The 19,154-nt window shown below is 57.7% G+C and overlaps 1 protein-coding gene across 6 annotated transcripts in view; it reads right to left on the bottom strand.

Moving 5' to 3' along the window:
• ARHGEF10L (Rho guanine nucleotide exchange factor 10 like) overlaps positions 1-19,154 on the bottom strand; it is a 146,158-nt gene that overhangs the window by 56,443 nt on the left and 70,561 nt on the right. For 4 of the 6 annotated variants that reach the window (XM_060089043.1, XM_060089046.1, XM_060089044.1 and 1 more), the window contains exons 9-16: positions 16,963-17,069; positions 14,642-14,719; positions 13,019-13,198; positions 11,904-12,020; positions 10,511-10,603; positions 9,593-9,766; positions 4,812-4,957; positions 2,315-2,496 (exon numbers count right to left, since the gene is read on the bottom strand). In XM_060089043.1, coding sequence (XP_059945026.1) covers positions 2,315-2,496; positions 4,812-4,957; positions 9,593-9,766; positions 10,511-10,603; positions 11,904-12,020; positions 13,019-13,198; positions 14,642-14,719; positions 16,963-17,069 — 1,077 coding nt within the window. Of the gene's footprint in view, positions 1-2,314; positions 2,497-4,811; positions 4,958-9,592; positions 9,767-10,510; positions 10,604-11,903; positions 12,021-13,018; positions 13,199-14,641; positions 14,720-16,962; positions 17,087-17,837; positions 18,010-19,154 lie in introns of those variants that run through there. The other 2 variants (XM_060089047.1, XM_060089048.1) reach the window with 2 other exon arrangements.

Below are 19,154 nucleotides of genomic sequence, written 5' to 3'. Positions count from 1 at the left end.
AGAGATGGGATGGGGGCTGAGGGTGCCCAGATCTCTGGTGATGATACAAATGCAGTGTCGGGGACGTGGAGGGAGGGCAGCAAGAGACAGAGCAGGAGGGCCCAGCATGACTGGATGGGAAGGTCCCTGAATGCCAGGCTAGGGAATTGGGGCTGTGTCCTCTACACCATGGTTACTCAAGCTGAGATCTTACAGAATCCCAGGGAGGGGCGGAGGCATTTAATTTGGATTCTCATCGAGATGATTATCTAAAGATCAGATGCACATCCTCAGTCACCTGGATACAATGACTTTAAAGCCACATCCTGCTGCTCGGTATCAGGGCTTCCGTGGACTTTAGTACCACGTGATGGTCACCAGGTAATGAACACAGAGCGAGGTGGGCGTGGGCAGTAAGAGATATGCTCACACCAAACGAAGGGCAAAGAAGGGCTCTGCAGCGCCCCAAATGGAGTGAGCTGGTGGGAAATGGAGATCACCGTGAGGCACTTTGGGGTACAGGTGCAGAGAACTCAAAAGAACCTGCCCCATAAGAGGACCACATCTATGTTGAGAGCAATTTGGCGCCAGCAAAACAACATCATCCATCACATTACATTAATGCTGTTCATTTGAATTTGATTTTGTAGCATCACTTTTATTCCATTTGTGATTCTGTTTTGGTTTTATGGTTGTTCAAGGGATATAGGCATATGGAGTTTATTATACCTAGTCTTATACATGCACATATTTGAATAACAATATAATAAAAAATCATTCAAGGCCAACTGCGGTTCAACAAGGATTTCTTTTTTCCTCTTTGAAGGGGGTCAGGCAGCCTCGTACTCTACTTTGAGAAATGTGGCCACAGATAAAACAGTGGCTGAAGGAGCACTCCCAGAGCAAGAGCCCGAATGGAGGGGGGAGAGTGAAGTGGAGCCAGGGCTAAAGGCACCTCTGAGGGGGGCAGATGGGCCAGGAGCCCCTCCCAGGGGGCTTCTGTGAACAGAGAGCCAGGAACACAAGACAGCCTCCCATGCCTCCCAGGCCCGGGGAGGGGGACACAGCCGCTGAAGTGGGTGCAGCTTTCTGAGGACGAGAGTGTGTGGTGAGTCCCTCCCTCAGAGCCACCTCCCAGGTCAGGGATGGACAGAGCTGGCCAGTGGGGAGGGGTGACAGCCAAGTGCCTTCCTGCTGGCCATGCAGTTACGTCCTTCATTCATTCAACAAATGTCTATTAACACCCACCACACACCAGGCTCCGGAGGGCTACAGTCACACCAAGGGGAAAGACGAGATGGCAACCAGACCATCACCATAAAGGTGAAAACACACCCGGGCCTTGAGAGCACTGGACGGGGACCTAGCAAGTCCAAAGGAGTCAGGAAGGGCTTCTCTAAGGAAGTGTCACCTGAGCTAAGATGAGTAGGGGCAGATAGACAAAAACAGGATGGCAGGAGAACACTCTGGAAAAGGGCAGAGGCCGGGAGAACGCCCTGGGGCAGGAGGGGGCTCAACCCCCCAGGAACGGAGAGGTCAGGGCAGCCAAGCCCAGGGAGTGAAGGGGCGGGGTGGGCTGAGGTGGGGTGGCAGGTGGGCCCCCAGGACGGGAGTGTGGGCCCGGGCGAGAACCTGGGACTTCACCCTGAGATCAGTGGGAAGCCACCGGCGGATTTCAGGTGGAGGGTGACACACAGCTCTGATGTGCATTTTGAAGAGTCGGCCTGGGGAGGGTAGAGGACGGGGTGGGACAGGACAGGAAAGGGCAAAGGGGAGGAAAGGGCAGCACCAGGAAGTTCCTGCCCCAGCACCACGGAGATGGAGAGGATGGGGCACACGGGGGAGCCTGCCACCCCGAGTTCTCATTGTCCTTGCTGTCCAAGAGTCTGAGGGGATAGCAGAGGGGAAAGAGGATCCAGGCAGAGCCAGGCAGCCCTGAGCCTGGGCCCTGAGGGTTTCAGGGACAGGGTGAGTGTCATTGGGGCCCCTCACTGTATAGACGGGCGAACTGAGGTCCCACATGGAGGCAAGCAATGGCCAGGCAGGCACTGGAGGTCACCCTTTCTGATCCAAGGTCACTGCGTGTGCATGCATGCGTGTGCACGTGTGTGCATGTGTGTGTGTGCATGCTCGCCAGGGTGGACAGGACTGGGGTGGGCAGGGGCTGTGAGGTGTGACTGCGTGCAGCATGCATTTGCACACTCAGGTAGGGATGTGGGTGTGTGTTTGTGTACAGTTATGTACAGCAGGAAAAGTCTCTGGGCCAAGTGCCCGTGGGCCTGGGGGGGCCAAGCCCGGGCAGGTGCTCCCAGGGCAGTGCCGAGCAGGTACTCACTCTGGGCCTGGCCCGCAGCCGAGGCCTTCTTGGCGCCGGCGTGCTGGATGAGTACGTTGTCCTTGTCATAGGAGCTGCCCTCCTGGCCCACCTCCACCACCTGCACCTGGGGCAGCGCCGTGTTCCACTTCACCACATACTTGGGCCCCAGGGGCACCAGGCTGCTGATCTCCAGCTGGCCCCTGCCAGGAAGAGAGGACACGGCCCTGGAGAGCCCGCAGCACCCAGCCCCAGGGCCAGCCAGAGCCGCTCCTCAGCAGGTAAGTTCAGCCAGGCACCTCACAGCCCAAGCACAAGCCCTCAGGCCAAAACCAAGCCAGGCGGAGCGGGGAACGGAGGAGGGGGCGGAAGCATCAGGGCGTCCAGGCCCCAACCCCAGATCCAGAACCACACACCCACCCCAAGCCTTGGCGCCCCTACCTGTGGTTGGCAGGCCTGAGGAAAAAGACAAGAAGGGTTGTTATCGTTACGGAGTGGTTTCCGTAAAAACCACTGCAGCCGATGAGACCCCCCTGGGGGTTGGCCACTGGGCTGGGCCAGGTGTGGGCAGAGGGGACCACACAGAGGGCCTTCTCCCTGGACTGGGCACTGGCCTTCCATCACTTATTCCCACAGTGGCCCTGCTAGGAAGCTTGGGTTATTCCAGAAAAGGATACTGATGCTCAGACAGGTCACGTGACTCACCCCAAGTCACCCAAGATGACCCCCCCAAAAGTGGGCCACTAACACCCTCATCACACCTTCACGCCATGCTAGGCTCCAAGCAACAGGAGGGCAGAGAGGGTGTAGGTCAGATCCCTGGCACCTGCACAGAGCCCAGGATATAAACGGGACTTAAAAATTATAGTGCTGGGGCTTCCCTGGTGGCGCAGTGGTTGAGAATCTGCCTGCTAATGCAGGGGACACGGGTTCGAGCCCTGGTCTGGGAAGGTCCCACATGCCGCAGAGTGACTGGGCCCGTGAGCCACAGCTGCTGAGCCTGCGCGTCTGGAGCCTGTGCTCCGCAACGAGAGAGTGAAAGGCCCGCGCACCGCGATGAAGAGTGGCCCCCACTTGCCACAACTAGAGAAAGCCCTCGCACAGAAACGAAGACCCAACACAGCAAAAATAAATAAATAAAAATTAAAAAAAATAAAAAAATTATAGTGCTTGAATGAGGGAGGGAGTGAATGAATGAATGAATGAATGAGTCAGCCATCAGCACCGCTGCACTGATCTGGGACAGAGGCTTCCTTGCCCCAGGCCCCTACCAGGGCCGGATCCTGTCCAGACCTGTGAACTGACACCAAGTAAGAGTTCAGTAAACATTTGATGGATTAACAGACCGAAGGATGAGTGGGTGGAGGCTGTGTGCGAGTCCCCACATAGCCCTGCTTGCTCCCCGCCTTCCAGGACACGTGATCCACAACCACGGATAATCCCCAAATCTGCTCCGTGGCCATGCACAGGAAGGCACAGCGACTCTGGGTGCAGAATCTAAATCAGGCTCCTCGGGTGCCCCCCGCCCCACATGTGCTCCAGCCAGGCGGTGGGACAGCCAGGCGGGGGTTAATGCCCAGCTACGGGGGTGACTGCTTTCCCTCGTGGGTCTGGGCTGTTGCTGCCATCCTGCTGTTTCTGTGGTTTTTGAAACCACTGCCAAGTATTGAGAACCGAGATTCTCCTCCACTCGAGTGGATACGAGTATGGCTGGAAAGGTCCCAGCTGGCCTTCATTTGGTAAAGGGTCACAATCCCTGATGCCCACAGGACCAAGCAGTGGATGCGAGTGACCCGGGCCAGGTGGGAGCCCCAGTAAAGAGTTCACGCAACCCAGCTGCAGGCCCGTGTGGCCCCAGGCAGTGTGGGCCCAGAACGCGAGATCTTCACATTTCTAAGAGAAGCCAGATGTCTCAACCTTTGTGTGAATTCCCCGTAGGAGCCAAACATAAGATTTCCAGAGGCCTAGTGCAACCCACGGTCCATGAGTTTGCAAACTCTGGTCTAAAGAATCACCCTCTCCCCACTGCAGGGCGCCAACTCCAATCCCGACTCCAGGCAGCAGCCTGGCAGCCTGCCTGTGGGCATTGCTACAACCTCTGACCCAGAACCGGGAAACCAGGCTCCTGCAGGGAGTTGGGGGAAAGGCAAAGACTCTTGCTGAGAAGCACTCAGATCTGGCCGGAGGAAAATCTTAAAGCAGCAGGGATTTGGGATCTGGGCTGAGAACAGGGAAGAATCTCTTGAATGTCAAAGTGGTCAAAACTCAGCAGACTGTTCAGTTCCGATGGCAGAGTTCCAGAACAGTCCACCCTGTGCAACAGACAGCTGTTTGCCCTCAGTGACCTCTGCAGGTGCTTCCTAACTCTGGGGACCAGGGACAGAGCAGGCACAAAGGGATAGAAGAGGAAGTCAGGACATTGGAGGCTTCCGATGAGCTCATGTAGGACCCCAGCTATGACGGACTGGGACACGAGAGGAGGGGTCCCCAGGGAGGGGCGACGGCCAGGCCTGCTTACTTGAAGTTGATGTTGGCGCAGACCAGCATGTCGCTGAGCAGGAAGACCCTGCGCTCCTTGGACTTGATCAGCTGCCCGCGGTCACCGTACACAGTCTCCGTCAGCGTCTCACACAGGAGCAGCTGACGCTGGCCTGAGGTCAAAAGCTGGGGGGAGGGGACAGAGGAAGGTCACCACCGACATGGTACACGGGCTGCTCCACAGACGTCACTGTGCCAGAGACCCAGGATTCTCCCTCCACACACAAAGGGGACCACAGCTGGGAGACGTGGAGGATGAGGCAGGGCCACGCCCTCCATCCCCGGGGAACAAGAGGCACCGACCACCCACCGGCCCCAGCAGCCAGCACCCCTGCTCAGGTGAGCCAGCCACTGCCAGCCTGTCCCTATGTCACTGCCAGCGGCACAGCTCCAGAGCCACAGACCCGTGCTCTGACCTAGGTTCCCGGAGCGCCCACTGTGAAGCCCTCTGGCAGGTGCCGTGTCACCTCTCCACACCTCAGCTTTCTCAGCTGCCAAGTGGGCGATACCTCTATTGCTCACATCACCAAGGCAACGTGTGACCGGACCTGGCTACATGATCCGCAGAGCCCAGCAGAGGAGGAAAACGCGGTGCTTGCTCAGAATTATTAAGAATTTCAGGGGCTTCCCTGGTGGCGCAGTGGTTGAGAGTCTGCCTGCCGATGCAGGGGACACAGGTTTGTGCCCCGGTCCGGGAGGATCCCACATGCCGCGGAGCGGCTGGGCCCATGAGCCATGGCCGCGGAGCCTGCGCGTCCGGAGCCTGTGCTCCACAATGGGAGAGGCCACAACAGTGAGAGGCCCACGTACAGCAAAAAAAAAAAAAAAAAAAAGAATTTCAAGATGGCAATGGCAGAGCATGAAGCCAAACGTGGGGCCCTTCTGAGTGCCCGCCCTGCGTGACGGCACAGGCCACACACCCAAGGAGCCGGCCCTGCGATGGGACACCCCGCAGATGGCCACAGTCCCCACTGCTGCCACTGTTCGTGTGGCCTCAAGCAGGGAGACTCCTGGCCTGAAAGTAGGTCCCATTCCCCACCCTGACCTGTTGAACAGCCTCAGCTACTGGCCTCGTGGAAGGCCTCGTGTGGGGCTGGGAGAGATCTGCTGGTTGACAAGGCAGCCCTCTGACAAGGCTGAAGGCCTTCAAGCCTGCAGCATCCGAACAGCCGTTTGCCCATCTCGGGCTGGATTCCAAGAATGCTGCCAGCACCGGACCACCATCAGACCCAGAGACCCACTGGGAAAACATCTCTTCACTAACTAAGGATTTTGCTGAGGAGGAAAAGGAGTATTCAGCAAAATTCCTTCCCGAAGCCCATGATTCTGATAACAACAGCTAGCGCCTCTCCGCCCCATCCTCACAAGGGAAAGGGCGGATCATCCCAAAATCTCTCCTGGAGAGAACGTCCTTCTGTTCTGGGAAGAACGGTGTCTCTCCAGGCGACACGAAAGCCCGAGTGACACCACATGCCCCTAGATAGTCCACCTCTCATTTAATCGCCTCAAGAACGCTGAGGCCTCCCCATTCCTGGACAAGGGGACGGAGATTCCAGAGGTAAAGTGACTTGCTGAGACCCAATGCCGGTTGAGCGGCAGGGCAGGACACAGCCAGGCCACACACGCTGTTCCCAGCACCGGGCAGCCAGCCACACGCCCTCTGGCTCCTGACTGGGGGTTAGAGGAGTCAGAGGAAGCCCACTGCTCCCAACACACACAGAAAGTCTCAGGGTACCCCAGGGATACCCCCATGACTGCTAAGACTGGGCTCCCCCAGCCCACAGCCTCCACCAGCAAGCTGACTGCCAGCTCGTGTAAACACAGCTGGGACCCTGCAGACAGCAGGCCCCTCAGAAGACAGCCAAGTGTGCCGTGACCCTTTTCCTCAGGGGAGAGGAAAGTCCCCTGGCTTCCGACAACCATCCTCCTGCCACTTAAGCGGATTAAAAAAAAGAAAGACAAAAGAAAACTCGGATATTGCACAAACAGCCCCCTGCAGTCACGTCCTGAGCAGGCACATTTTGAAACAGCCGACACGGTTCCACTTCGGGCACACCCAGTTTCATTTCCACTTCTCTCTGGGTGATGGGTGGCAAGAGGGAAATCACTGCACTGGCCTCAGAGCTGGCCGAGACTGCCCCAGGGGGGCCCTGGCAGGGGAAGGCGTGGTGTGCGGCCACCATCACTCTCTCCATGACACCATCCCACACTCATGTGACACACCCACTTGACAGGTGGGGAAACTGAGGCTTGGGGCTGTCAGTTCCTCGCCCAACACCCAACAGGTCCCCCTGACCTCCAGCTAGTGACCACTGCTCCTCACAGCCCGGGTGCCCCCCAGCAGACAGAGCAGAAGGGAACAGACAGCTCTTCCCAGAGCAAGTGCTAAGGAGAAGGGTTTCCTTCTCCCGAGTGATCTCACAAGTGTGTGAACCAAAGCGAGAGAAACCCTCTTGGTTACAGGAAAGGAGCTAAAGACAGAAGAAGATACTTCCCAAGTGCAAAGACCATCAAACACTAGCATGGTGGCCATGGCTGGGCTAAGGTCTTTTTAACCCGAGAGACATTTCAAAATAGAAGGCTTGGGACTTCCCTGGTGGTCCAGTGGCTAAGAATCCGCGCTCCCAACACAGGGGGACCAGGTTCGATCCCTGGTTGGGGAGCTGGATGCTGCATCTAAGCGTCTGCCTGCCGCAACTAAAGATCCCACGTGCCGCAACTAAGACCCGGCACAGCCAAATAAATAAGTAATTTTTTTAAAAAAATAGAAGGCTCGTGTGGGACTGGCTGGGTAAGTCCTGCCTGGAGGCGGGGAGGGGGGATGACCCCCACCCTTCAGGCCCACCCTGAGCAATCCTGGATGGGGATACACCCCAGGGAGGGGCCCGGCTCCATCCCCTGCCTCATCTTTTCTTCCCAGCTCTATACTCCTGGAACAGGCAAAGCAAACCCAGGTGCCTGCAGGGCCAGAAGTAACCTCAGTGAGAAGAACTGGATGTGGACTGAGGGGGCAAGGGCAGCCGCTACTCAGGTGACTGGTGCCACATAGGAAGGTGGGCCAGAGTGACAGCTCTTCCGACCCTTAAGAAGATACATGAGTCTAAATGTTGTGGGACATTTCTCCATTTCTTAATGTTAGCAATTAATCCCATTTTCCTAAAAATACCGTATGGGCCTAAATACACATGTACAGCCTGAATTTGGCCTGAGGTGGGACAGTCTTAAGATGCAGGACCCTGAAGCTTAGAATTGCAAGGGACCCTGCAAGTTAACTTGTCCGGGCCTTGTTTTGCAAGCCTGTGGTGAAAATTAAACATGACAATGCAGGTTAGAGAGTATCATATACTGTAAAGGGCGGGGCCACATGGTGCTCCTGGTAACACTCCCCAAACATTAGAAAGTTCCACTCCGTCTGGCTGAAATCTCATCGGCCTTAGTCACTGGCCTTAGTTCTGCTTTTGGGGCCACAGAGTGAGGAGGCTCCCAGTTTTCCCCCAGAATACCTGAACACCTCCTTGTCACCCCACAGGATGTCCCTTCCCCAAAGAACAACGCTTGCCCTCGCCAAGTACCCTGGGGTGGGGGTCACCTCACCCCGAACCATCGGGGCCAAAGCCCACACTCTGGTGGGTGAAAGAAGGCGGGGCCCAGGACCTCCCAGATGCGGGTGCAGCTGCAAGCGGCTCATGTCACAAGCCATTAGGGAAACAGAGGACTAAAGTTCACCAACAGGGACCTCCCTGGTGGCGCAGTGGTTAAGAATCCGCCTGCCAATGCAGGGGACACGGGTTTGAGCCCTGCTCTGGGAAGATCCCACATGCCGCGGAGCAACTAAGCCCATGCGCCACAACTACTGAGCCTGAGCTCTAGAGCCCACGAGCCACAACTACTGAACCCGCGTGCCACAACTACCGAAGCCCACGCACCTAGAGCCCGTGCTCCACAACAAGAGAAGCCACTGCAATGAGAAGCCCACGCACCGCAATGAAGAGTAGCCCCCGTTCGCCACAACTAGAGAAAGCCCGTGCACGGCAACGAAGACCCAACGCAGCCAAATAAATAAATAAAATTTTAAAAATAAAAAAATAAAGTTCACCAACAGGTGACTCTGGGAGGTGACTAATTTTTTTGTACCAATTTTGTGTTTTAAAAACAGAGTTCCCTAATAGACTCATTTGAAATTTTTTCAAGATTTTTTTTTTTGCTAGAATGTTCCTAAATTGCAATTCCAAAACATGGCATGGATTTTTCTTTCTGCTTCTTAAAAAATAACACTAATGATGACAACTGCCACCTTGTATTAAGGGCTCTGGGTCTGCCAGTTTGCCAGCTCTCTCATTTGCCTCACAGAAGCCCTGAGGGTGAGGCGCCATCGAGCTCTTCTCATTACAGAGGAAGCAACTGAGGTTCAGAGAGGTTGGGTGATTCCCCTGAGGCCACACAGTAAGCACCAGCGGCAAAATCTGGATTCAAACCCAGACTCTGACTCCACGGCCCACTAGTTTAAGCACAATACTAGGCTATCATTTCTGGCATCTTTACTGGCAATTACACTGCTGAATAAAATCAGCTTTTATCCTAAAATCACATGAGTATAACGAATGTGGAGGTCTAGTCAAGATTAAACCTTAAGGTAAGGTCTGCGGGCTCAGAGAGAAGCAAGGAGTCGCCTCCCTCGGAGAACACTGCCACCTGGTGGGTGCCACAAGGCAGGAGGCAGAGCGACAGGCGACGCCAGCTGCAGGGCAGGTACGCACGCACCTTGTTGAGGCTGCTGCGGTCACTGACGCTCTTGGTCAGCTGCTGGATCTCGGCCACCTGGTCGGCCAGCCGCTTCTGCTCGTTGAGCTTCTCGGCCAGCGTCTCCAGCTCCGTGAGCGCCAGCTGCAGCGAAAGCCTGTCCGGGTGGCCCCTGGGGGTGTTCTTCAGCATGTCCTGCCGGGGCCCAGAGGGAGCCACGACTGAGACCCCCACCCCAGCAGACCCTCCCCTGGCTGGGGTCACAGCCTCCGCCTCCACACTCGGGCCTGAGAAGGGCCCAGCTTGTAGCCAGGACAGGCGGGGCCTGACACAGAGCAAGGCCTCAAGAAGCAGCTAGTGAATGAAAAACTAAAATAAAATAGCTGTGTGGACCAATCCCTGATTCACTGATCAACTGTACACTGAGATGAGACCCATTCCTGCTGCTGGTTGCTCTGAGAACAGAGAGGAAATCCTGCTGGGGCCCTTGGGCTGGCAGCCAGCCTTCCCCCCAGGGGGACTCACCCCCTGACTGAGGACCCCCGGCAATCAGGGGGTTGCCTCAAGCTCTCGGGGCCCAGCGTGGAGGCTAACGCTCCCTCAGGAAGCCTGAAGTGCCGAGATCAGAGCATCCACGGGGCATCTCCTCACTGCCAGGGGCCCCACAGGCGCTCGGATTCCACGTGCCTTCCCACAACCTGGGCTAGTGTCACCACCAGTCACCAGGTTCCCACCAGGGGAGGGGAAAGTAAGCTCGATGGGCTCCACCCTAGGAGTGGGAAAAGAGGGCCGGGGGGCCGAGGCCCTGCCCACCGTGCACAGATGCGTGGGTTGTGGGTGACGGATGAGAAGCCAGGCCTCCTGCCCCAACCCCATGAGGCTCGCACCAGCCCATGCCCCACCCTGCAGGTTGGTGGTCGCCGGAATCCCCCGTGGTACCTGAAGCAGGAGGATGAACTGTGGGAACCTCTGGATGGGCTTCACCATCAGCCCATAGAGCGTGACGCGGTCGGGGCTACACACCTGCCGCCGCTGTTGGAGATGAGGGGGAATAATTCACTGAGCTTCCACAGCAAGGGCCCAGCACCTGGGGTACAGATGTGGCCCATCCCGGGCTCCCCTCCCCGGGCCCAGGACCCTGCTCAGCCTTAGGCCCAAGAGAAGAGCCCAGGAGGTCCCTGGTTCCACAGTCAGGGGTCCCTACCACCACAGGGCTCCCCTGTACAGCCCCTCACCCTGGAAAGCCTAGAGTATCACGTTAAAGTCTCTGGACTAAAAGCATAAGTAGGACATTTCAGCAACTTATCCAAGAAGTCAGGCTACTGAAGGTAGCCGAGACAACCATTTCCTCCACCTAAACTAAAGCGGACGGGCCCGGGCCGGGGTGAGGATCAGCCACGGGGACGGTTCTTACTGTCCTGTCTCTTGCTTCTATTTCCACCTCTCCATCCACACACCTGTCACCTTGACCCGGGCCCTCAGCCCCTGCGACCCAGGCTGCCGCCACAGCTTCCCCACCGGCCTCTGCCTCCATCCAAAACTTCAGTGGCTTCCCGCTGCCTGAAATACGACATCCTATCCCCTGGGCCAGGAGGTCCAGATCTGCCCAAACTGAACTCCACTGCTCTGGGCCTCTCTCCCGGGCACCCAGTGTTCCCAGGATCCAACCAGACTTGCCTCTGACCTTTGCCCTATCACCCTTGCACCTGGAACACCCTCTTCTCCATCTCCCCGTTTCAACCCCACTGACCCCCCCAGGACCCATGTCAGATGGCACCCCATTGAGAAAGCCCCCTGACCCTCTGGGATCCAGGCTGTAGGCTCCTCGGCTGAGGCCGGGGGCCCTAGCCCACCTGCGCCTTCTGCTGGGTGGCACGTCTCTGACTCACCTAAGTGTGCGCCTAGGAAATGGGGATTGGGGACCTGGTCCCACAGCTACTTGAGGCCTATAGTCCTTTAAACTCTATTCTCCCACGTGATCCCCAAAGCACCGCTTTAAGAAAAAGGATCATCCCGGCCACAACCTGAGCCACACCAAGCCCAGCCACCATCTGCAGATGTCACAGGCCTACCCTTCCACCTGTCAAAACTCCAGGATCCCAAGTGGCTTACAGAAACTTTAACTCTTTTTCACCCTCCCCTTGGGGGAGTGGGGAAAGGAGAGGCAAATTTTCTTCCCGTGGGACTGGGGATGGCCCAAAGGAAAGAAGAGAGGTGTCTGGGCCAAAGAAATGATGCTGCAGCGATCCCTCCCTCCTGAGAAACCTCCCTGTCCCCGCCCCCGACAGCCAGGGCTCCATTGAGAGGGGCCCCGGACCACCCTTGGGCCCACCTTGAGGAACTCGAGGAAGGCGGGCTTGGTGAGACAGGCCTTCTTGATGATGGACATGGCATTGGTAAAGTTGTTCACGTAGTCGCTGTACACGTCTAGCACCACGGACTTGGAGAACTGAAACAGGTGTGGGCGCGGCCCGGGAGGGTCACATCCATGCGAGGGGGAGGGCGACCAGCACCCCACCCTCACTGCCGACCACAGTCCTCCTCTGCCTGGAGGGTCTCAGCTAGCCTTCAGGTGAGGAAACCTGTCACCCGGTGAGGGGAGGGGACAGGGCTCAGAGAGGCGAAGAGACACCAAGGTCACAGGGAGGAAGAGGTGGTGCTAAGGAGAGCCCGGGGAGGCCCCTCGTCCCCCAGCATGGCAGCCTGGCCCACAGGCAAAGGGGGGCATGGAGGCCCTTTGCTACACCCCCCAGCCCCCCACCCTCAAGGATGGTGCTCCTGACCTGAGCCCCATGGACACACCGACCAGGGTGCTGGGTTTTTTGTCTTTTAGCAGAACCCAATTGCCTACAACATATCGAAGCAGGTTCCACCAGTCTGACCATCTCTCACCCCATGAATCTCTCTGGGGCCCACAGACTTCAGTGTCAAAAACCATGAGTCCAGCACACCCCCTTCTTCCACAGATGGGGACCTGAGCCCCAAGAGGGCCCTGGAGCTGCCCACGTTTGCACAGCTGAGCTGGGACCAGGCCAGGTCTCTGGAAGCACGACACTGTGGCCTGGTCCCGACACCCTGCAGCATCCTCTGGGGTCAAGGCCATGCTCTGTGTGAGCGTCGCACAGTGGTCCCTCTGCGAGCACTCGGCAGGGAGGGCTTGAGATCGGCCAGGTGGCCGCCCACAGTGGCCCGTCTCCTGGAGGCGCTGTCACCTAGGCGGAGCCCGAACAGTGAGCGGGCGCCACGCCGGCGGACACCTCCAAGGACACGCTGCAAGGTGTCACGCCCACCCCCGTGCAGGCCAGGCCGACTCAGGCCCGGCCACCCTCTGACCCCGCTGGCTTGGACGAGGTGACCAGGTGGAGGCAGAAGGCTGGCCCGGAGAACATCCAGATCAGGGCCGCGGTTAGCACCTTGGCAGGCTGGGGAGAGTCTGGGGACACCTACCGAAGCCACGAAGAGGTCCCCAATCTTCTCGGTGGAGTCCCACTCGGCCACGCGGGAGGACAGGGCGATCTGGAACATGGAGTGGCAATGCAGGATCTCCTTCACGCGGAAGAACACCACCTGGCACTTGCGGGCACTCAGCGCCTTGGGCTCCATCTCCATCAGGGGGTTGCGGTAATCCTGGGGGGGTGGGGCGGGCGGGGTGAGTGCCCCGAGGCCAGGCCACAGCCCCTGCCCCCACTGCCCTCATGGCCACCTGGACCGGGCCAAGCAGAACTCGGCAGACCTTCCTGTGGGGGGAGCACTCACCCCTCACTCTTCACCTGCCCTTCTGGAAGCGTCTCCATGAACGTAACACTCCTGACCCTTTTGCCCATCCATAACCCACCCCCGTGACTTATGTGTTAAGCTGGGTTTTCAGGCAGACCCCTGCCTGCAAGGAGCTCCACGGAGGCAGTGCCCAGGGGCCGGCCCAGATCGGCTTTGCCCACAGGTGAGCCAGTCTGTCTAACGGAGCAGTGGTAGTGACGTCACAGCAAGACCTAGAGCCACACTCTCCAACTAGCTTTGTCAGAAACTCGGGATATTTGTGTCTCCACCTGCCTGAGGTCTGGCCGCCTCCACTGTGGATCCAAACTCAGGAGGGGAAATGAGGTTGTTACTCGCGTCCTCCCACCCCTACAATTCCCCTCCCTGTTGTCCTCACCGAGAGCCCACAACATCCCAGAAGGTGCACCTTTCCAGGAATGCAAACTACAGACCAGGCCAGCACACCTTAGTCACGCAAGCATCTACTTAGCAATTCCTGTGCATCCAGATCACAGGGGAGAGGGCGCACCCAGGGAGCTCCAAGATGACGGGGAGACACCAGCCCCTGCCCCGGGGGCTCCCAGAGTGGCGAGGAAGGCACAAGAGGCACCACGTGCCCTCAAGTCCATAGGATAGAGCTCATTTTATTTTATTTGTTTATTAGTTTCTGTTTTATAACAAAGTGAATCAGTCATACATATACATCTGTTCCCACATCCCCTCCCTCATGCATCTCCCTCCCTCCCACCCTCCCCATCCCTCCCCTCCAGGCGGTCACAAAGCACCGAGCTGATCTCCCTGTGCTCTGCGGCTGCTTCCCACTATCTATCTACCCTACGTTTGGTAGTGTATATATGTCCATGCCTCTCTTTCGCTTTGTCACAGCTTACACTTCCCCCTCCCCATATCCTCAAGTCCATTCTCAAGTAGGTCTGTGTCTTTATTCCCGTTTTACCCCTAGGTTCTTCATGACATTTTTTTTTTAATTCCATATATATGTGTTAGCATACGGTATTTGTCTTTCTCTTTCTGACTTACTTCACTCTGTATGACAGACTCTAGGTCTATCCACCTCATTACAAATAAGAGCTCATTTTATTGAACCCCGACATGGTTTCAGAAAATGCAGTCATCCTGTGAACACCAAGGCATCTGGAATTCTTGGTGTCCCCCATCTGAAGGTCCTGCTGTTTCCATAAAAGCCTTGGCCTTTGGCTCCTTCCCCTTAAAAATGCCCACAGTCACCAAACGCTCCTTGTAAAATGTCCCTCCGGGGTCTCCCCTGCCCTCCCCCCAGACCCCCCGGAGTCCTACCTGGAGTACCCGTTTCAGAGACTCCACATAGCTGCCTTCGCTCTGCACGATGGAGCCCAGGATGTGCCTCCGGACCACCTGCTCGGGCGGAAAGCACAGTCAGCATCTGTGCCAACCATGGCACAGAGCGAGCACCGGCTGTGTGCGGAGCCCCGGCTGATGGGGAGAGGAGTCATGACGCCCAGTGGAGCTGCCGGCCGCGGGACAGAAGGAACTCGTCTTTCCCAGAGCCGCTCCTGGACCACTGGGGCCTGGCAGGCCAGCATTCCCTTCCAGAGCCCCTGCCAACCCCAGACAAATGCCCGTGCTCCCCAGACTGCAGCATGGGGGCAGGGGACGCCGGGACTCGAGTGCCCTGCCTGGTCTCTGCTCCCACACATCCAGGGATGGGAAACCACCACTCTCCTCCACGGGGATGGGCGGCCTCCTCCATCTTTGGACAACTTTAGCAGAAAATTCTTTCTTAGATGAAATTGCAATCTCAGCTCTCGACACTTATAGATCCAGTCCTTAACCAATCCCTCTCCCATCCCCACCAAGTGGGCTCTGCTTCAAGCTAAACATCCCAGCCCCTTATCCTTCCCCACTTGCCCTCCCTATCTCTCCTCAGCTCAAATTAGTGCATCTCTCAGGTGCAGACCGACCAGCACCCAGTCAAGAAGCCCTCACCTGGATACAGCAGCATGCGGGCTGGGAGGGGGGCTGGTGGGAGGACTTTGCTGCACCCTGGAGTCATGTGGCTTCCACTCCAGACATTCTGAATGAATTGCTATGGGGTGCAACCTCGGTAACAGTGTTTTTTAAAGCTTCCCAGGTGGTTCTATCATGCAGCAAAGCTGGGACAGAGCTCATGAAAGGTATTGCACATGAGAGGCATCCGAGGGGGGAGCCTATCCACCTTGGCCCAGAGCTGGGAGGGTGACTGACCCCCACTGTGCCCCCAAAGCCATCCTGAGAACACCGATCCAGGCGCCCACCACCATCTCCCCTGCTCCCCTCTGCTTCCTCCCTCCTGCCTCTGGCACACTCTTTGCATCTCCTCCCACCACCCTGCCTGCACCCAGGCCTGACCATGGCCCCTGGCGGTGTGACAAGCCAGGCCACTGTCCTTCAAGTTGCCCTGATGCCTTGTCAAGGATCCCCAGTTTCCCAGGTGTTCCCAGAGCAGCGTTCTCAACCTCAGCATGCTGATGTTTGGGGCCGTCCTGTGCGCTGTAGGACGTGTAGCAGCGTCCCTGGCCCCTACCCACCAGATTCCAGTAGCACCTGACCCCCCGCAAGCTGTGACAACCAGAAGCATCACCAGACATTGCCAAATGTCCCCTGGGGGACAAAATAAACTCGGTTGAGAGCCACTGGCCTAGAGTAACGAACACTGCTGATCCAAGAAATGTAAAAGGCTCCCGAGGAGACAGACCTGGCCGACATCAAAAAGGGGAACCCCGGATTATGAGCTGGCAGCCCAGGGTCCTGCCTGGCTCTGAGCTCTGATGGCTCTGACAGTGACTCACTGCATAGGGGAGGGAGCAGGGGGGTCACCACCTCAGTGTTGCCAGGGGCCAGGCAGGAGAAAGAAGGAAGGAAGGAGGCGGATGGACTCCCAAGACGAGAGGTGTGGCCGTATCTCCGATTTTCAAAAGGGGCCCATCATCAGGATTTGCTGCCAACTCCAAACCGGCCAACCCCCTCATTGCATTTGCTGCCCCGACATGTCTTGCTCAGAGCCCTCATGACCAGAGGGAGGCAGGGGTCTCTCCCCCTGCCTCATGGCTAAGAAAACCCCAGTGGGAAAAAACTCAGACCTGGCTCTGCCGAGGAAGGTCCCAGAGCACAGCCACCCGGATCTCAATGTGACACTTCTGGAGAAGGAAGACATCGCCCGAAGAGTCCCGCTCCTGGGAAGCCTGCGGTGACTCTGGGGTCTGAACTGATGACAGGTGGGTGGATTGGGGGAGGGGGGCCAGGCACCTCCAGGGTCCCCCCCTGAACTGGATTAGCTCGATGCTTCCCAGAAAGGGACTGTGGGCCCTTTGTTCAAACACCTTCGTTTGACCCAGTTACACAGGAGCTGGGAAGCAAGAGCTCCACACGCAGCCCCACCGCCACCCAGGATGATGGCGTGGAACCTGCAGGGTCCAATTTGGAAAGTCTGTGCAGCAGGTCGAGAAGAGACCCCAGGAAGTCCCCCACCCAGCTGGGGCTCTGTCAAGAGCCCCCTGATCATCACCTCCCCTTCCAGACCCAGACCTGCATGGTCCCAGGGAGCAGGCTGGGGTCCCCACCATCCCTCCCCCTGAAGATACCCCGGTCCTCCCACAAACCTGCTGCGGGCTCAGGCCATCTGGCATGGGGCCCAGCTCCGGGGCTGGGGGCTTCATGTCCGTAACACTGACCTCCAGGAGCCCCATGTCCTCCTCCTCCGAGTCACCTGGAAAGTGAGATGGGCTGGTGACACAAGCAAGGCAAGGATGACACACCTGCTCAAACTCCAGGAGCTGGAAACCACCCTCCCCCCCACAGACCGGGGTCCTGGGATGGGCGGCTCCTGGGGCCACAGAGGATTAGGGCCTACTCACTGTCCTCCTGGCTATACTGTGCTAGAACAGTCCACCCGGAAATGGAAGTGAGGGAGGGATGGAGCGAGGGAGTAGAAAACAACATGCAGCAGGGGCTCGGCTCTCAGAACCCACTCTGCCAGGAGTCTCTGTCCCCGCTCAGACCCGCCCGCTTCTGGGCTGGCAAAGGCCAGAAGTGATGTCCCCATCACTAGGCACTAAAAATAGTTTTCTTCTGGATGCCAAAAAGGGGGGAGAAAGTAAAGCCCCGAGAAGAACAGGGCTGTTTGGCTCTGTGTTTTCATCTTTCAAAAAAAGAGACCCAACAGGGAAGAAGTCCAGCTGGTGTCCAATAGGGCAACGCAGACATGAGTGGGGGCAGACCTCAGAGGACACATCGAGACAGACGGAGGCGGGGGCGGAGGGAAAGAGCGGAGGTCAGGCAGAGCGCAGTAACCCGGCCGTGCAGGGCGCCCGCCCCACGAGCTACAGGCACAGGCACAGGGAGACGGGACCCCGCTGCTTGCGGCCCTGAAACCCGGCTGCCCAGCAGGAAGCGGGTGCTATGGGGAAGCTGGGAAGAGAGAAGTGGCGGTGGCTCCCAGGGGCCGAGGGAACAGGGACACGCAGACGGGCCTTACCTGAGCAGGAGACAGAAGAGGAGGAGGAGGAGGGACAGTGGATGACAGTACGGGGGTCGGGGTGGTGGAGGCCCTCCTGCCTGGCCCACATGGCACCCCGGGCATCACTCTGCACCCACCCCAGCCGCTGGCCCCACGGCTTCCTCTTCCCCCATGCGCCACTGGGTAACATTCTTGGCCGGTGATTCGAGCCCTGCCGTGGCTATTAATAACGCCTCTGGTGGGAGGGTCGCTTTAGGAAAGGCTCCGGGCTAACAGGCAGGGTGGGGAGGGAGCCTGCTGGCCGCCCGGCTGGCCTGGGGATGGGGAGGGTGACCAGGAAGAGCTCCCAGCCAGCCAGCATGTCCAGCCTGTCCCTTCTCCAGGCCACTCCAAGTTCGGAATGGCTCCTCAGCCCATCGTCCCCTCCCTCATCGGGGGGTAGGGCTTCCCCAAAAGTTTGGCGCTGAATCAAGTATATGCAGTGGTGGGGTTAACTAAACCCGCTTCACAGATGAGGAACCTGGAAGTCCAAGAGGGGAAGAAGCGGGCAAGGTCACACAGCCAGGAGGCCGTGGAACCAGGATCGGATCCAGATCAGCAAGATGCTGTCCCAGCACCAAACACCTCCTTTTTGTGGCTGCCACTGGGAATAACACCTGCCACACAGGGGTCAGGAGCTGTGCTGGGCTCTTTCCATGTACTACTGCTGCTCGGTCATCCTCACCAAAGCCCCCTGAGACAGATGCCAGATTAGCCCCATTGTACAGATGAGGAAACTGAGGCACAGAGAGGGTAAAATACATAGATTTCAAGAGGGTGCAGAGCCTCAAAGTCCTCCCTGGCTTGAATGCCTGTGCTAACGGGGCCCTGTTCTCTCACCCCTGCCCTCACTCCAGCCAGAGGAAGCCTTTTCCGTCCCCTCCACGCCTGTGTGTCCCCAGGCAAGACACTGACCCACTCTGTGCCTGTTCCCCCATCTCCAAATGGGAACAAGACAGTCCTCTGTCCCTGTCTGGTGTTTATAAGTATTAAATGAGAAACTGTAAAGCTCTTAGGAGAGTGCCTGGCACACAACAGACACTCCATAAACGATGACCATCATGAAAATCACTTCTTGAACGTTTCATACCTTCCCACCTCTGGACCGTTGGACATGCTGGCTCCTCTGCCCGGAGCACCCACTCCCTGCCCCGTTCCCTGGCCTGATGGACCTGGGTCCCCTTCTCCTTCTGCTCTCAGCCCTTCCCTGCCCTTTCATTCGTGCATTCCACGCTCACTTCCCCCACGCTCCCACCGTGGCACCCCACCATGTGGCTGGTCACTTCCTGTTTGCAT

The sequence above is a fragment of the Mesoplodon densirostris genome, chromosome 2, assembly GCF_025265405.1.
Source record: "Mesoplodon densirostris isolate mMesDen1 chromosome 2, mMesDen1 primary haplotype, whole genome shotgun sequence".
Taxonomy (NCBI): Eukaryota; Metazoa; Chordata; class Mammalia; order Artiodactyla; family Ziphiidae; genus Mesoplodon; species Mesoplodon densirostris.
This window is presented reverse-complemented; position numbering and strand designations above follow the sequence as displayed.